The 16,864-nt window shown below is 56.5% G+C and overlaps 1 protein-coding gene across 1 annotated transcript in view; it reads left to right on the top strand.

Moving 5' to 3' along the window:
- The window catches only part of IGSF9B (immunoglobulin superfamily member 9B), a 47,100-nt gene that overhangs the window by 16,036 nt on the left and 14,200 nt on the right, over positions 1-16,864 (top strand). Inside the window, exons 4-16 of the mRNA XM_023185904.1 lie at positions 1,885-2,036; positions 2,344-2,461; positions 3,641-3,782; positions 4,073-4,218; positions 6,811-6,953; positions 7,275-7,415; positions 7,501-7,617; positions 7,866-8,016; positions 9,193-9,304; positions 11,856-12,031; positions 13,003-13,229; positions 14,066-14,150; positions 16,246-16,407. Of these exons, the coding sequence (XP_023041672.1) occupies positions 1,885-2,036; positions 2,344-2,461; positions 3,641-3,782; positions 4,073-4,218; positions 6,811-6,953; positions 7,275-7,415; positions 7,501-7,617; positions 7,866-8,016; positions 9,193-9,304; positions 11,856-12,031; positions 13,003-13,229; positions 14,066-14,150; positions 16,246-16,407 (1,872 nt within the window). The remainder of the gene's footprint in view (positions 1-1,884; positions 2,037-2,343; positions 2,462-3,640; positions 3,783-4,072; positions 4,219-6,810; positions 6,954-7,274; positions 7,416-7,500; positions 7,618-7,865; positions 8,017-9,192; positions 9,305-11,855; positions 12,032-13,002; positions 13,230-14,065; positions 14,151-16,245; positions 16,408-16,864) is intronic.

Below are 16,864 nucleotides of genomic sequence, written 5' to 3'. Positions count from 1 at the left end.
CGAGGCGTATGTTTTTGCATGTGATGACGTGTGCGAGGACGTACGAGGCGTATGGTTTTGCATGTGATGACGTGTGCGAGGACGTGCGAGGCGTATGTTTTTGCTTGTGATGATGCGTGCTCCTGCATTCATTCAGTGGCCACCCCCTGCGTGCCCCTGATGTGCTTACACTGAGCTGTAGGCTTCGGAGATGGGAGATGAAAGTGGTGTAACTATGGTCTTGCTCTTAAGAAGTGTTTTGTGTTTGCACTGGTGCTGGCCTGTAGGTCTGTGCGTGTGTGAACACCGCTCATTTGTTTGTTTCATTCTTTCATTCATTCGACAAATGTTTGCAGAGCCCTTGGCTACTACATCCAGGAACTATGCTAAAAGCTGGGCATGTGGTGACCTATATGCAAAATGGGGCTGCCCTTAAGGAGCCACCATCCTAATAAAGGGGACACAGGTAAGAAACAGGGAAACACACACAGAGAGAGAGAGAGACTTGTAAGTGACATGTGCTTTGAAGAAAATGAAACAGCACCAGGAAGTAGAGAATGCTGGAAGTGCCATCTGAGATGGGATGGGCTGCCCAGGTAAGGCAGTATTTTAGCAAAGACTTGCATGAACCAAAGGAGGGAGATCCAGGTACGTAGTTCTGGGCAGGTAGAGCCGCACCTGCAAAGGGCCTGAGGTCAGAAGTTCTTGGCGTATCTGAGGAAGACAAAGACAGCCAGTGTGGTTAGAGTGCGCTGGGAGGGAGAGGAGGCTGGTGCTACAGGCAGGACCAGATCCTATAGCACTGTGACTAGTTCTCGGGGCAGGGCTGTGTGGGGAGGAGGGACTCCTCCCAAAGCTTCCTGTGAATGTCTCAGCAGCTCCTGAAGAGATGATAGTGATGGCGGTGTTACTGGCAATTTGTGCACTTTACAAGCTCCTTTTTACATGCTTATTCCTCACATCATTTCTGGAGGGTGGGGGATTTAGGTATTTATGTAAGACCCAGAGAGGCCAAGTAACTTGTCAAGTCTACCAGAAGTGGCAGGCTAGTGCTTGAACTTGGGTTCTGAGCTTCACGTACCTTGAGATGAGCTCAGCTTGACCTGCGCCAGCCTGGTGCTGTGGGCCTCAGGGCCGGAGTTCAGAATTCGGGGCCTCCTTGCCATCTCAGAAGACTGTGGAGCTGATAGTCCAAGGGGTTAAGATTGACCGGATTGCTTCTACAAGCAGCTCAGGCAAATGGGACTGAGTCTGTTAAAAGCCGATTATCCCAACAGGATGGAGTTTTAATCAAATCTCCAACGCAGAGGGGAAGATGACCTGGCATAATCAGAGGAAAATGAAGAAGGGAGTGGCCTTTGGGTGGGCTGTCCACCTTCACCCGTGGAAGCCAGAGACGGAGGAAGCAGGATGATTTTCTCAGCAGAATCTGGGAAAATGTGGCTCCGCATAGCCTTGGCCTGCCTCTGTGTTAGGCCTTGGTGGGGCTCAGACGGCAAGTGTCCTGGAAATCGGGGGGCCTGGCTGAGCTGGGGTTCAAGAAGTAGGAGCTCCTGAGTGTCATGGATCATCGTAAAGGGAAAGACGGAAGGACGGTAGGAAAGCCTGAGGAGCCGGGAGCAGACAGTGTTTGGAAGGGCCACCCTGGAGTAGATGCTCAGTAAACAGCGGTGAACTGGGAATAAGCTACAGTGCAGAATTTGGACCCAGCCAGACTGAGTTTGGATGCACGTCTCTCTGCCAGTAATGGTGGTTCGCAGAAAGTTTTGCCCATCCCCACCTTCCTTCCTTTGTCCTTGCGTTCCGCAGGGCCGCAGTGAGGGTGCTGTGCGGGGCAGGCACTGTTATTGCAGGGCAGTGACTTGGCTGATGGCGTGTCCTTCACCTTTGTGGTCTCCTTTGCAGCCCCTCCCACCTTTACAGAAACACCCCCCCAGTACATCGAGGCCAAGGAGGGTGGCAGTATCACCATGACCTGCACAGCTTTTGGGAACCCCAAGCCCATTGTCACCTGGCTCAAGGAGGGGACACTCCTCGGTGCTAGTGGGAAATACCAGGTGAGTGTGGTTCTAGGTTGGGGCCGCTGAAGTCTGTTTTCCAGGGCAGCCTCCCACTGCAGCCGACCCCTGATGCTACGTGCACAAGCACAGAGGAGGCTGGAAAGCCATGGCCTGGCTCAACTGCAGGCGTCTCTGTGTCACTGGCGGGAGATGGGCAAGGGGGCACCTGCCCTTCGTGTCCCCCAGATGCATGTGTCCCTGCGGTCATCTCCACCTTAGCATCTCTGACTGCATCTCCCTTTTGGAGGGGTAGCAGCGGTGGGTGCAAGCGTGAGTGCTGAGCTCCATCTGTTTCGGGCCCCAGGTGAGTGATGGCAGCCTGACAGTGACATCGGTCAGTCGGGAGGACAGAGGTGCCTACACCTGTCGAGCGTACAGCATTCAGGGGGAGGCTGTCCACACCACCCACCTGCTTGTCCAAGGTAGGAGCCATTTCCTCCGCCTCTCCACCCCCAGACGCGTGCGGGGATGTCCAACCTGGCTGAGCTACGGAGGGCATTTTCCCAGGGCTCATTTGGGGCTAGGTGGAGGTGCACGTGGCCATGAGGACCTGTGTGGGGCCCCTGTGTGCCGCCTGCTATCCTGGTCAGAGCTCCCGCACTGGCTGCCTGGGAGAGGGCCAGGCTCACAGGCCGTGGCCGGGCACCACATGGCGTGGCAGAGAGGCCCCTGCTGTGTGGGTTTCTGGTTTCTCCTTCTGTTCAGGTAGCATCTCTACCACGTCTCCACCTCCCTGGGAGAGGAGACCTCCCTCGGGTCATCTCTCCATTAGTGACGGCATCAATAAATAAAGATAGAAACTCAATCCAAGCCCTAGACATTTCAATAACACAGTGGGCATTTGGCAGAGCTGGGGTCTGTATAGTCAGCACAGGGAGATGCCAGTCTGCCCTTCCTGGAGCCTCAGAGTCCCCCAAGAGGGGCCAGGAACTGAGCAGGATGGGGCAGCGTCCAGGTCGGGGGTGTCTCCACCCTGTGCTGAGCTCGGCCCCCTGCTTAGCCTCCCCAGCCCTGCCTGCTGGAGGAACTCTGGGGTTGGGGGTTGGTGGCGGCTGCCTGCTCCTCCTGCCTATGAGTGTCGAGCAGCAGCCAGGGCCAAAGGTCCCTCGGCAGCCTGGATGGAAGCTGTTCCCTCTCGGGGAGACTTGGCCACAGCTGCCCCCACTGTCTGTGCAGCCAGCACCAGCACTGCTGGACTCTCCCCCTCTGCTCACTCCGCGGCCCCTGCACCCCCAGCTGCCCTCTTGGTTTCTGGCTGGGAGCAGCATACAGCCCTGACTCCTTGAGACTGGAGTATTCCTTGCTCTAGATTTGAAAAGAGTTGCCTTTCTCCCTGCTGCATCTCTGGCTTGGGCTCTGCTGGGAGAAGGCGGGCAGGAAAGGGTTGTGTGTGGCGGCTGGTCTGGGCAGCTAGGTGCAGGGGCAGGGGCAGTGGACAGGATGCCTGAGCATGGATAGCATCTGGAAGCGTCTTCATGACAGCCACCCCCATCGCGGGGTTCAGGGCACCCCTTACTGAGGCACTGAGGGCTCCCAGGAGGCCTGGGTGCTGCTGCCGTCCCTGATCAGGCGAGGTGAGGTTTGTTCCCTGCTCTCCCCAGGGCCCCCTTTCATCGTCTCCCCTCCTGAGAACATCACCGTCAACATCTCCCAGGATGCTCTGCTCACCTGCCGGGCAGAGGCGTATCCAGGCAACCTCACCTACACCTGGTACTGGCAGGACGAGAACGTCTACTTTCAGAAGTGAGCGCCCTGCTCTGGCTTTTCAATGGGGTCGCCACCCCGGTCCCCATGGGCAGGGCCCCTGAGCAGAAATTGCGTGGGCAGGCTGCCCACGGCTCCTGGAGCTGGGGGAGGTGGGCGGTCTGGTCCGTGTGTCTCACATGCCAAGGCCAGGGTCTGCATGGAGGGGCCCTGGGGATGCCAGGGGTACGGGGTCTCCATGCCACATCTGGGGCAGTGATGGTGACTGTGTGTCTGTGGCAAGACCCCCTTCTGCTCACCCAACCCCCTGTCCCCGTGCCACTTTGCAGTGACCTGAAGCTGAGGGTGCGCATCCTAATCGATGGGACCCTGATCATCTTCCGGGTGAAGCCGGAGGACTCCGGGAAGTACACCTGTGTGCCCAGCAACAGCCTGGGGCGTTCCCCCTCCGCCTCAGCGTACCTGACGGTGCAGTGTGAGTAGGGGTGTGGAGGAGCCTGGGTGGTGGGGCTTCCAGATGGTTCTGGTGTTAGCCAGACTGTAGGCTGGAGGGCAGAAAAGACCAAGCATCATCTGGGGGCGTGTGGGTGGAGGAACAAATGAGGGAAAAAGGAGGGACGGCTGGAGACGAGGCCGAGGCGCTGGCCAGTCGGGGTGGACCAGCTCCTACTTCGTTGGCCAGGCGTCGCTGTTCAACCAGTGCATCTCATCAGCTCGGTGCAGGCTGCACCCAGGAAGATACCTTCGAGCAGTTCCTTCTGAACGGCGTTCCTCGGGCTGAAGGCTGGCCTGCACCTCCGTGGCCAGAACCAATTGCTCTCTGATGCTCTTTTCTGAGGTGTCTTACGGAGCATAGCCCAGGCCCACGCAGGGTTAGGTTTCTCCCAGCCTCACTCCCTGCCTTTCCACACCGTGTCTATGTTGGGGGTGATGTGCTGCAGCTCCTGTGCCCACTCCCTCTGGCTTCTGCGGCCTCTCCTCTTGGGTGGCTGGAGTTCCAGAGGAAGGAGCTGCTCCTCACCCAGACGTTCGCGGGCTTTTGTGCAAGTGCCACATCCACCATTCAGCTTGCTGGTCTTTAATACTGAGCGGCCAGTTGCTTTCCCACCCCCTGGCAAGCTGAGCCCTGAGACAGAGAAGGATGAGTAATGAGGAGTAATGTCCTCCTTTTGATTTGTGGATGGCCCTGTCACTCAGGCAACAAAGGCTGGCATTATTGCTGTAGACAACAGACTCTCCCTCATTTGCCGGCTGGTGTGGGCGGATTGCTCACACCCAGTGACAGGGAGTGGCAGGGATGAAAAGTGGAACAGTCTGGAGATGAGGCCGGGGTCAGTGTATGAGCTGAGGACAAGTGGAGAATGGCTGGTGGCCCTGGAGGTGGAGCTGGTCCGACTGCTGCCCAGAGCTGGATGTGGACGTTCCACTATTGGCTGCGCCTGCTGAGCCCCGTTGGACCCCTAACCTTGCAGTCTCACCCTTTCCTCTCTATGGAGTGCATCGCCTCTCTGCTCCTGCCGTCAGCCACTTAAAGGACTTTTGGTGTGCTGTATCCCCAGGCCCAAGCTTTAGAGAGCCGTGAGGCCCAGGACAACAGATCTCGCTCCCCAGACCTGCAGCGGGAAAAAGCGAGTCGAGAAGTTATTCATACGTGACTTAGGATGTGCCCAAGCTGTGCTGGGGTGGGCAAGAACTGCAGGAAGGAGAGACCCGTCCACCACAAAGGTGCGCCCCGTCCCTCTGTGCTGGACGCAGGCTGTGCCACCTGGCACGGAGGTAGCCATGGTGGGGCAGGAGGAGCCAACAGGAGGTGGCCTTTGGAAGACGAGCTGGCCAGGATGAAGGCCCCTCCTCGAAGCCATAGGCCATCTGTCTTTCTGGAGACATGTTTTGGTTTTCCCTGTCTCTCCCCAGTGCCAGCGTCACCACCCACTCCCCCTTGTCCTTTTTCACCTCCTTCCTGTCTTCAAAGAAAATCCAGGGGGTTGAGATTTACAGGTGGGTGAGACAAGGATTTTTATTTCTGCTAAAAAGCAGTGTTCAGAGTATTTCCCATTCATAAACCCTTTGAAAACCTTGGAGAAAGAAAAAAAAAAACTCTACCATACAAAAGTAGGAAGCTGTGTCTAAATATATAACTCAGCCTGGTATTTATGTAATGCTGTTCTCTGAGGAGCTCAGAATGCTTAAAAGATACCAGCTCATTCATCCTCACTGCCTTCCTAGTTCTGGATCCTTCTCCTCCGTAGCCCTCAGGGGAAACGGGAGTACTGAGAGGAGGTGACTCAGCCTGCATCACAAGAGGTGTGAGGTTCTTCTTGCTCCTCCAAGAGCCAGGGTCTTGCTCTGTTATCAAAGTTGGAGTGCAGTGGTGCCATCACGGCTTACTGCAGCCTCAAACTCTTGGGCTCAAGTGATCCCCCTGCCTCAACTTCCAGAGTAGCTGGGACCACAGGTGTGTGCCACCATGCCCAGATAATTCAACATTTTTTTTGGTAGAGTTGGAGTCTCGCTAAATTGCCCAGGCTGGTCTTAAATTCCTAGCCTCAAGCAGTCCCCCACCCCTGCCTCCCAAAGTGTTGAGATTACAGGTGTGGGCCACTGCACCTGGCCTGATTCTGCATTTCAACTGCAGAATCAGATGGGGAAACTGAATCTAAGGAAGGCTGGACAACCAGCAGAATGGGGAGGAAAAATATCCCCTTTGTGGTTAAGCCTATGATAGTGTTCTTTTGGCTTAGGATGTAGAGAGGAGGTACTGCTTGTTGCTCAGGTGACTTTGGGATAAGGAGCTGTTGGGAAAGGTTGTGGGAAAATGCTGGCTTTGAGGCTCAGGGTCTAGGAACTGGGGGAAATGGGCACTGAGAGTCCTCATTCAGCGGGTGAGGTCCATGGCAAAGCATGACGGGCACTGAGGATGGGAGCAGGCTGAGACGTGCCTTTGAGTGCCTCCAGACTTTCAGAACCAAAGTTCCGAGCACCTGGGCTGGTGCATGGGCTGCCTCCGGCCTGGATTCTCACCTTTCTTCCCTGTGTCTGCTTTCCCATCTGTGCTTCCTCTGTGCAGATCCAGCCCGTGTCCTCAACATGCCCCCTGTAATTTACGTGCCCGTGGGGATCCATGGCTACATCCGCTGCCCTGTGGATGCAGAACCACCAGCCACCGTGGTCAAGTGGAACAAGGACGGCCGCCCCCTGCAGGTCGAGAAGGTGCTAGAGAGATGCATGTTGGGGGTTGGAGTGAGGGCTCCCCCCAGTACTGTGATGCCACCTTGGGCTGTGGATTTCTGTCAGGACTCACGGCCCCTTCCAAAAGCCCTGGGCAAACAGAGAGCTGCTTCCGTAGGGGTCTCTGGTCTCTGGGGGTCTGTGGGTACTGCCCACCCCAGGCTGGAGCTGCATGCCATCCCACGTGCCCAGGCTGGAGCTGCATGCCATCCCACGTGCTGCCTGGCCCAGCTGGGACCCAGCCTGGGATGGAGCACGGAGTCTCTGACCAGCGTTCCTTGCTCTGTCATCTGTGTCTGGCAGAACCTGGGTTGGACCCTGATGGAGGATGGCTCCATTCGAATTGAGGAGGCCACAGAGGAGGCTCTTGGCACTTACACCTGTGTGCCTTACAACACCCTGGGGACCATGGGCCAGTCTTCCCCTGCGAGGCTTGTCCTGAAGGTGAGGTCCTGGGGCTGTGACCGCCTCCATGAGCTGGGCACCTGGATCCCCGGCCTCATGAGGGTGCCTGTGCTTTCCTCCCCAGGACCCCCCCTATTTCACGGTGCTACCAGGCTGGGAGTACAGGCAGGAGGCCGGCCGGGAGCTGCTTATCCCCTGCGCGGCTGCGGGGGACCCCTTTCCTGTCATCACGTGGAGAAAGGTAGCTGGGCCCTGGAGCTCCTGGGGCTGCGGGGAGGTGTGAGGACACAGCGAGCAGTTCTATTCTTGACCTGCCCTGACCAGGCTAGATGCCGAGCAGTGAGCTGACCCTGAAGAGCAGCAGGCACTCAGGAGGAGGGGCAGCATGGGTGGGCCGGGGCCTCAGGCGCGTCCTTCCCATCCAGTTAGGGCTTCTCTCCTCACCCCCATTTCTGTTCCCGCCCTCTTCCCTGCCCCTTGTTCACCAAGGTAGGGAAGCCCAGCAGAAGCAAGCACAGTGCCCTACCCAGTGGGAGCCTGCAGTTCCGTGCCCTGAGTAAGGAGGACCACGGGGAGTGGGAATGTGTTGCCACCAACGTGGTCACGAGCATCACTGCCAGCACCCACCTCACCGTCATCGGTACGTGTCTGACAGGGCGGTGGGGCCAGAACAGGCTGGCTGGGGGTGGGGTGCTGGACGCTGGGGGCATCCCCTGGTGGCCACTGCACTCTTCGGGCATCCTTCCTAAGTCTGTCCAGCCCTGATCCCCGAGTCTAGCACCTGCAGTCTTTGCCCCTGTGGGCTCTGTCAGGGAAGGGCAGCATGGCTCCTGTCCTCAGGGAGGTCTTTTTGGGGACAGGCCTGATGTCCACAGCAGCCCACCTGGGAAAGAGGCGGCTGTGTGGCTGGAAGGGACTGCAGAGCCTTTAAGGGCCTTAGGGAAAGCTGGAGGACTGGAATGAGGGAGACAGGGACTGTGCAGCATCTCAGATGAGGGCAGAGCTGAGACCTGCAGGCCAGGCCTGGCGTGTGGAGGCTGGGCAGGAGGAGGTTACTGGTGTTCTGTGTCTGGGCGTTCCTGTTTCTGATTGCCCAAGGCGCGTGTCCCAGGACCTTCGCCTGGACCCTCTCAGCCTGTCCTTCTGGGTCCTGATGGCTACAGTCACAGTCACAGGCACAACGCCTTTTGAGCCTTTACCACCAGTTTTAGGTTCCGTTCTAAGTGGTCTGCACAGCTCATCCTTCACAACTCAGGAGGTGCGAGCTGAGCTTTCCCTAGTGTATGTTCCTCGAAGCAGAGGTTGGCGTGACCCGAACGCTTTCTCCGGCGTCTCATGGTTAAGAAGTAGTGGGTCCGGGAGTCGAAGCCAGGATGAGGCTTCCTGACTGCTGTGCTGTGCTGCCCGCACGCCGGCATTGGGGTGTCTTCTGAGGCCAGAGAACCTTACAGGAGGGGACTCTGTGGCTGTGCCTGCCACCTTAGGAGACAGTGTTTCTGTGCTTACCAGAGAAGCACAGGATTTGGGCCAGGACGAGAAGGGCTCTGGTTTCTATTGGACCCATTCCTGATGCTATGTGATCTCCTGGTTGGACTAGACCGCACATTGGGACAGACTTCCTGCTCCAACCCCACTAACCAGCAGGGTCAGGGGAGTCAGCACCTAAGAGCACCCCGTCGCCCCTATCCCTTCACTTGCAATATTGCGCTCCGCTGCCATGCGCTTCAGCCTCTCAGGTTCCCCACAGCGAGACGGTGGGCACCCAGCCACGTGGCTGAGTTCTTTTCAGGCTGAGAGGTCTCCACTTGATCTCCAGGCACCAGCCCCCATGCCCCGGGCAGTGTCCGGGTCCAGGTCTCCATGACAACTGCCAACGTGTCCTGGGAACCAGGCTATGATGGAGGCTACGAGCAGACATTCTCAGTTTGGTACGGACCTCTGTGAGTCACCCCGGCATGCTTTGCTCTCTGCTTCTCCCCTCCCACACCTGCCTGCAGGCCACTCTGGGTGGGGGGAGGTAGGAGGAGGCTGCAGTTCCTGGCCCTGCATAGAGTGAGGTGGGTTGAGACAGTGATGAGGTCCTTGAGGGTGATGGGAGGGGTCTGAAGGGACTCTGGGCATGGCTGTGTCCCTGTGGCCTGAGGGGTCTGGGCCTCTCTGTGCCTTCTCCCTGCTCATCTACTGCCTCATTTGATGTCCTGCTTCATCCTCTGGATTCCTCTGGAGCCTGGAAGAGACTTCTGCCCCTCAAGGGCTTTGTGAAATTGCCCAGCCTTAAGTGTAGAGTCTAGTTTTTAGAACTTAAATTTCTTTTGGTATTTTTGTATTTGTAGTTTTTGTGGGTACATGGTACATATATTTATAGGTATGGGGTACATGAGATATTTTGATACAGGCATGCAATGTGTAATAATCACATCGAAGTAAAGGGGTATCCACCCCTCAGACATTTGTCCTCTGTGTTCCAACAATCCAGTTATACTCACAGTGATTGAAGAATGTATGATACATTATTGTTGATTGTAATCCTCTGTTGTGCTGGCAAATACCAGGTCTTACTGGTTCTTTCTCACTATGTTTTGTACGTGTTCATCCTCCCCACCTCCTGTGGTCTAGTTTTTATTCTGTCTCTTCCCCAGTGGCCACAGAAACTGGTGTGGAGAGGTGATGCTCACTTCCCGGCCTTGGGGTCAGCCCCTGCATTTTCTCTCTAGGACCATGTGTTGATTGTTTTCGTTCCTCTGTTGTCAGTTTAGCCAGATGCAGTGATTTGAGATCTTTGCACAAACCTTACGATAGATAGAGATCTCAAAAATGTGCCAAGCGGGGTGAGGGCAGGAGGCACAGGAGGGGAGGAGACAAAAGCCTGGCTGACTCCTCCCATCCCCCCAGGGCTGTCCCTCCCCACACTCCTGTCTGAGTCAAGAGTGGCAGCCACCTGCCCTGTCCCGGGGGTGACAGCCTTGAGCTGGGAGGGGGAGCCCCTCAGTGCCTTCTTTTAGACCTGTCTTGCCTGCACGTGTCTCTCCAGCCAAGCTCACTCGAGCCTGGGGAGGAGGAAAAGGCGGGTGCCAGAGGCAGCTCGGGGGTTCAGGGAGACCCCTTTATCCACTTCTCAGCAGCAGGGGAAGTTGAGAGGGGAACCCGCCCTGTCTCCCATCACGGTAGTTCGGTGGCCGCTTCTCAGACGGAGTGTCCTGGGTGTCTTGATTCTGAGTTGGAAAACTGCACCTAGATGATGGGAGTTGCAGCAGCTCACCTCCTATCCCTTTACTCTGTTCCTCCGGCAGCAGCGTGGGGGCCCTAACCAGCCTGCCCGGTGGCTGCTGCGAGACTGGTGCTGCTCAGCGCCTTGGTGGCCAGGGTGGGACATTTGGTGTGGCCAAGCTGTTGTTGGAGATGCCTGGGTGGGAGGTCTGGACATCCGGCGGGGGGTTCAGGCGTGGACTGGGGCTCCCCTGCTGCCTGCGGCACTGCTCCACGCTGCTGTTTGTCTGCACTGCTTTTCCACACGTGGCTCCTCGCTGCTTTGTTGCCTGGGGCAGGGAAGGGCGGGGCCGAGGTGGGGATGTCTCCTTTCTTTCTGCCTGCCTCTAACTCTTTGTACTGACTCCGACGTTTGGCGCCGGCTTCTTTTTGTTCTGCTTTCCGCTGCCTCAGTTCACCCTCCTGGGTTAGTGAGCCAGGAGCCTGGGAGCGGGTCCTGGAGGGCACCCACCAGGTTACAGCTCAGGGCTGCAAGGAGAGGGCCAGTCCCACAGGACCATGTCTCCTCCCTGTGGTGACGTGGCGGCACTGCACCCATAGCCCACCGGCTTTGCTGGGAGTTGGGAGCTTGTGGAACAAGGGAACATCCTCGGCCCTGTCTTCCTACTCTCCGTGCAGAGCGTGACCTTCCTGATGTGACTTCTAACCCTTGCGGCCTTAGGGATCCTGGTCCCACTGTGGGGAAACCCCTGGTCATTGTGGTCTTATACCCCGGACATCTCAGATGACTTAAGTCTGATTGGATGAATGAGCCCTGTGGGTGACCCGAGGCCCTACTTCGGCTGTCCCTGGGGGTGTGTGCAGCCAGGTCCCCCGGGCTCCTTCCCTCATCCCACCACTGTTGAACTGCTTCTCCCCACACCCCAGTGTCCTTACTCTCCCCAGGCAGAGCTTGTTCTTAGGGTTTCGACCAGGGTGGGATTCTCCTAGTGCGGCTGGTAATCAGTTGGACCAGTGTCCTGAGCATGACTTGCACCTAAAGGCCCCTTTGGTAGAAAAGGTGCCAGCTGCGGTCGGTGACCCGGCATCAGGATTGGCACAGTCAAAGCTGGGCAGGTCATCCACTCTGGGCCATGCCCTCTTCTTGCCCTTGAACCTGGGAACACCAGGCCCACCAGTGCCTTCTCCCTGAGCACCCTGCATGCACCCTCTTCTCTCCAGTGTAACCCACCCCGCCCCTCGTCCCCTATCCTGTCTCTCTCTTTTGGCCAGGATGAAGCGGGCACAGTTTGGGCCCCATGACTGGCTGTCCTTGCCAGTGCCGCCAGGACCCAGCTGGTTGCTGGTGGATACCCTGGAGCCCGAGACGGCGTACCAGTTCAGCGTCCTGGCCCAGAACAAGCTGGGAACCAGCGCCTTCAGTGGGGTGGTCACTGTGAACACTTTAGGTGAGGGCCCGGGGTGGGATGTTGGGAGCCGGGGTTGTCGAGGTGGTGGGGGCAGTGGCCCCGGCAGCTAGCAGTTGGTTTGGTTTCCTGCGTGCCGGGTACCTTGCTGAGTGTTCCACGGAGCCATGCTGTCTGATCTCCCCGTGAGGATTTGTTGTGGCCTCTGTGGGGTTTGCTGGCCCCGCATCAGAGTGCTGTTGGCCGAGTTCCTGTTGCTTTTTCAGATGGAAGAAAGACACTTAGAATTTTCTCTTTCCTTGTCAGGCCACATGTTTGCCACTTCTGTGGCTTTCAGGGGAGATTGGGCATCCTCCCTCCTTGACAGCGCCTGCTGGTTCTTGCCTTTGGCCCCAGCCTCACTGGGCGGTAGGCACGTGGCTGCCTCCTGCTGTGGAGTCTTCCCGGTCACCTTCCTGGAGGCAGTCTCATACTCCTCCCTGCCTGGCCACAGTTGTGTTTGCTCTGCTCTGGAGCCAGAGAAAGGGCCGCTGTGAACAGGCTTTTCCTAGGTGGTGTGGGTGGCCCGACTCCAACCCCTTTCCCAGAATTCGCTCCTGAGCTTCTGCCAAGGTGGACAGCAGTCTGGGATGCTCACCTCCAGTCCTTGGCACCTCTGTGGGGCCTCGTGTTGACCCCCAAGCCCCGGCCAAGAAGGGAATGGAAGGAGCGACTGCTGTGCTGTGAGAAAGAAGATATCCCTAGCTCCCTGGAAGAGCACAGGAGATACTTTGATAACATTTAATTATTCCTCCTTCTCCATAGTTCCCATTTCTCTTCCCTTTTGCAGTACACGATTCCCTTATGTATGCTCTTTAGATGCACTCTGAAGACAGAACTCTGAAGCCCTGGGCCCTGGGGCCCTGACTCTGCTTCCCTCTGGGCCCTGACATGTGTGCACGGGAGTGTGGGAGTGCGGCAGCCACCCTGGGCCTTGCTGATGCGCTGTGGTTCTTCTCCCTCCCCTGCCGCAGCATTCCCTATTACAACTCCAGAACCCCTGGTGCTGGTCACCCCACCGAGGTGCCTCATAGCCAATCGGACTCAGCAGGGTGTGCTCCTGTCCTGGCTTCCGCCTGCCAACCACAGCTTTCCCATCGACCGCTACATCATGGAGTTCCGCGTCGGGGAGCGCTGGGAGATGCTCGACGATGCCATCCCCGGCACTGATGGAGAGTTCTTTGCCAAGGATCTGTCACAGGTGAGGGCTTTGCTCTTCCTTGCTGCTGCTTCCCAAATCCTGGAAGTGACAAGACTCCAGAGGCACTGGAAGCTTTGAGTGACCAACTTTGGGTGTGTGAGGCCAGCCACATACTGTACCTCCTCACCACTGGTCCTGGGTTCTCCCAGACTCGCTACCAAGGCCTGGACTCCTCAGATCATGGTCTGCAGGCTTGGGGCCAGCTCCAGGGCAGCGGGGACCTGTGTTCTATTGAGGGCCCCAGCACCGCCACAAACTGGGCAGAGCAGGCTGAGAGGCCAGCCGGCATAATCAGAGCACTGACCCCAGCCCCTTGCTGAGCCTAACCTGGGATGGGCAGAGAAATTCCAAGAAGAATTCTCTTCTAGGTTTGTCCAGGGAAGGACCCCTCCTCTAATAATTTAGAGTCCCTGGAGGAAAGTGCATTATCCGTTTTTCCAGTAGCCCTGTTAAACTTGGATATCTAGCTGGGGAGAGGAAGCAGCTGGTTTCGTAAGATACAATCTTATCTATCTTTCTGTCTTCCTTCCTGGACACTTATTTATTAATAGTGGTTGCTGGAGTGGGCTCCCAGTGGCCCTGGAGAACCTGTTGTACATATCTCTTCCTAGCGCTTTTGGTGACCTCACATTCGTAGCTTGAAGTCAGCCATTGTAAGAGTGTTTACACCACAGCAATTGGCCAGTGCTACCATCACTTAGCATTAGACGCTTAGCAGTCCTCTCGTGCTTTGGGCGCCCTGCCCTTTGCAAGGCTGTGTGCAGGATGAGTGTTTGTGGGGACAGTGTTCAATCTCAGGTCTCTCGGCTGACTGGGTATTGTCCCTGGTGCTGTAGGACACGTGGTACGAGTTCCGGGTTCTGGCCGTCATGCAGGATCTGATCAGCGAGCCCAGCAACATCGCCGGCGTCTCCAGCACAGGTATTTGGGGTTGAGGGTGCTCTTGCAACTCTACGGACATAAGCCCCAGAGCTGCATGGGGGTCGTTTTGTGAAATAGTGACTCCATGAGGAGAGGCTGGATTGGAAACTAAGGAGTGCCTGGTTGCAGCTGTGTGAATCGTAGCCTTTCTTAAGCCCACCAAACCCATATTTCCATGATGCGTGCTATTTTGTGAAGCTCAGAAGCTGAGTTTCTGACACTTGTATAAGACAGCCACAGAAATAAATTCAACTAATTTTCTCATTATAGTAGTCAAAAAGGACTTGATTGAAGTGCTATTTGCTATACATTTTCAGTTTCCTCTTGTGGGGGAGGGGCTGTGAATCGGAGGAAACAACAGGTCAACCATGTTTATCGAATGCTTGTGATAGACTTCTTTCTAATTATGTGGGTTTTATTTGGAAAATTGTTGTTTGGTGTTTTCCTTCCTTCCTTCCTTTCTCTGGATTTCTAAGGCTAAATAAAGCCAACCCCCTAGCATTTTCTCCATTTATCTTTCTTTCCGTTGGCCCTGGTCCCATTTCTACACATCTTCTCTCCAGCTATAGTTCCTAAGACATAGCAGTGTTCCTCCACCAGTGAAGGGGTGTCCTTGGTACGGAAAAAGGCTGTTGCTTATAAGCAAGTGATGGCATCATTTCCTCGGGCACTGCTCACCCAGAGACTCCTGGTACCAGGTGGCAGCGACCTCGTCTGAGGAGCTCATGCGGCAGGACTTGTAGAGTTGGGGAAGTGTTGGTGTGGGCACACTGCAGGGAGCACGAGTGCAGGGGTGGGTGTGGAGTGCGATTTCTGCTTTATACATTAGGCACCAACGGGCTTTAAAAAAACAAAGTTGTGTCCTACAGGTAGCAGAACCCACAGTCCTTCTTGACTTCTCTCCGGGGAATAGACTCAGAGTTGGAGGAACAGAGATGAGAGCTTGCAGCCAAGGCTGGAGCTGAAGAAGGGGTGTTGTGTGGGCCCACCCCTGACAGTTCTGTGCTCAGTAGCTCTCTGCCAGCTCCTGGCAGGAAATGTGCCTCATCAGACCCTTCCACACGGGAGAAGGAGGAGGCAGCAGCCTCAGCATTCCCCGTATTAGGTCCCCCATTTCCAAAGGCTGTAGCTTTCATTTTCCCCTCAGAAAATCAGCATCATCTGGATTATTTTTATCCATTATTATCAATGCAGCAATGAATTCTGGCCAAATACATTACAATCTATTGATTTTGCCTTTGCTGAACCTAAGCAGTGGCACTTACTGACATAGCTTTCCTATGAGTATAAGAAGGTAGGCTGGGGTCTGGTCTTGGCTGGGTCATAATGAGCTCTGTGGACTTGGGCAGGAAAGGAGGACGTTCAGTTCTTTACAGTGAAACAAGAGATTTGGCTCCATCGCTGCTGTCCCTGCCAGCTCTAGGGTACTTCCATGCCTGAGATGACCAGGGTGCGAATCTTGAGGACATTGCATGCCTGTGCTGGAAGGGGTTAAATACATTTGGATCTGAATTTTGTAGTAATAATCCCTCTTCCTGCAGTAGTATTTCATCCTCAAGTTGCCTTCACACCTGGGCTCTCCTTTTGTAGAGACAGCGTGGTGTGAAGCAGGAAATCCCAGACTGGGAGCAGGCAGCTGCATTCTGGTTTGGGCACTGATGGCAATATCCACGTAAGCAGGTCTCTCCACCTCAGTGGATCGGAGCCCTTTCATTTAGAGAATGAGAACAGTATGTGTGCTCTGTGTACCTCATGGGGTTAACACGAGAAGAGCTGATAACGTGCGTGAAGGTACTTTGCAGAAGGCAGAGCCCTAGATAAGTAGAGATTACTCTTGAAGTCATCATCCCCACGGGGGTAGGCATAGATGTGTTCTTCTTTACACCCTCTGGAGAGACTGACTTCTGTAGACTCTCCTGTCTTCTTCCTCTTCGTGACACCATCCAGACCTCCTCAGTGCTAGAGTTCAGCGTGGAGCCTGAGCCGCGATACTGTGCTCTACAAAAGCAGGGTGAAACACGTGGGGACTGAAGGTCGGAGCAGGTGAGGTCCCGGGGAAGGATGGGCTCATGAGTGCTCCCCACCCTCCCTGCAGACATCTTCCCGCAGCCGGACCTGACCGAGGAAGGGCTGGCGCGGCCTGTGCTGGCGGGAATCGTAGCTACCATCTGCTTCTTGGCAGCTGCCATCCTGTTCAGCACCCTGGCTGCCTGCTTTGTCAACAAGCAGCGCAAGCGTAAGCTCAAGCGCAAAAAAGGTGGGTGTCTGTCCCCCTTCCCTTGCTCTCCCTGGCCCGGTTTCAAAGGCTCCCCATCAAGAGAGATGGGCCGTTTTTAGCATGGCCCCCCTTGGAAATAGGGACGTTGAGATCTTGTGGGTAGAGCTGCCAGCGAGGCTTGATTTGAAGGTGGGGGTAAGAAGCAGGGGTGGAGGGGAGAGGCCGCTGGGGCCCAAACTAGCATGAAGGCAGCGGCCAAAGGTGCCCACTGTGAGCGGCTCCTTCCCCGGCGGCGGCGCTCGGGGCCCTGTCAGCTCCTTCCCCGGCGGCGGCGCTCGGGGGCCCTGTCAGCTCCTTCCCCGGCGGCGGCGCTCGGGGGCCCTGTCAGCTCCTTCCCCGGCGGCGGCGCTCGGGGCCCTGTCAGCTCCTTCCCCGCGCGGCGGCGCTCGGGGGCCCTGTCAGCTCCTTCCCCGCGCGGCGGCGCTCCGGGGCCCTG

The sequence above is a fragment of the Piliocolobus tephrosceles genome, chromosome 13, assembly GCF_002776525.5.
Source record: "Piliocolobus tephrosceles isolate RC106 chromosome 13, ASM277652v3, whole genome shotgun sequence".
Taxonomy (NCBI): Eukaryota; Metazoa; Chordata; class Mammalia; order Primates; family Cercopithecidae; genus Piliocolobus; species Piliocolobus tephrosceles.
The sequence above is the reverse complement of the archived record's forward strand: the minus strand, read 5'-3'. Positions and strand labels throughout refer to the sequence as shown.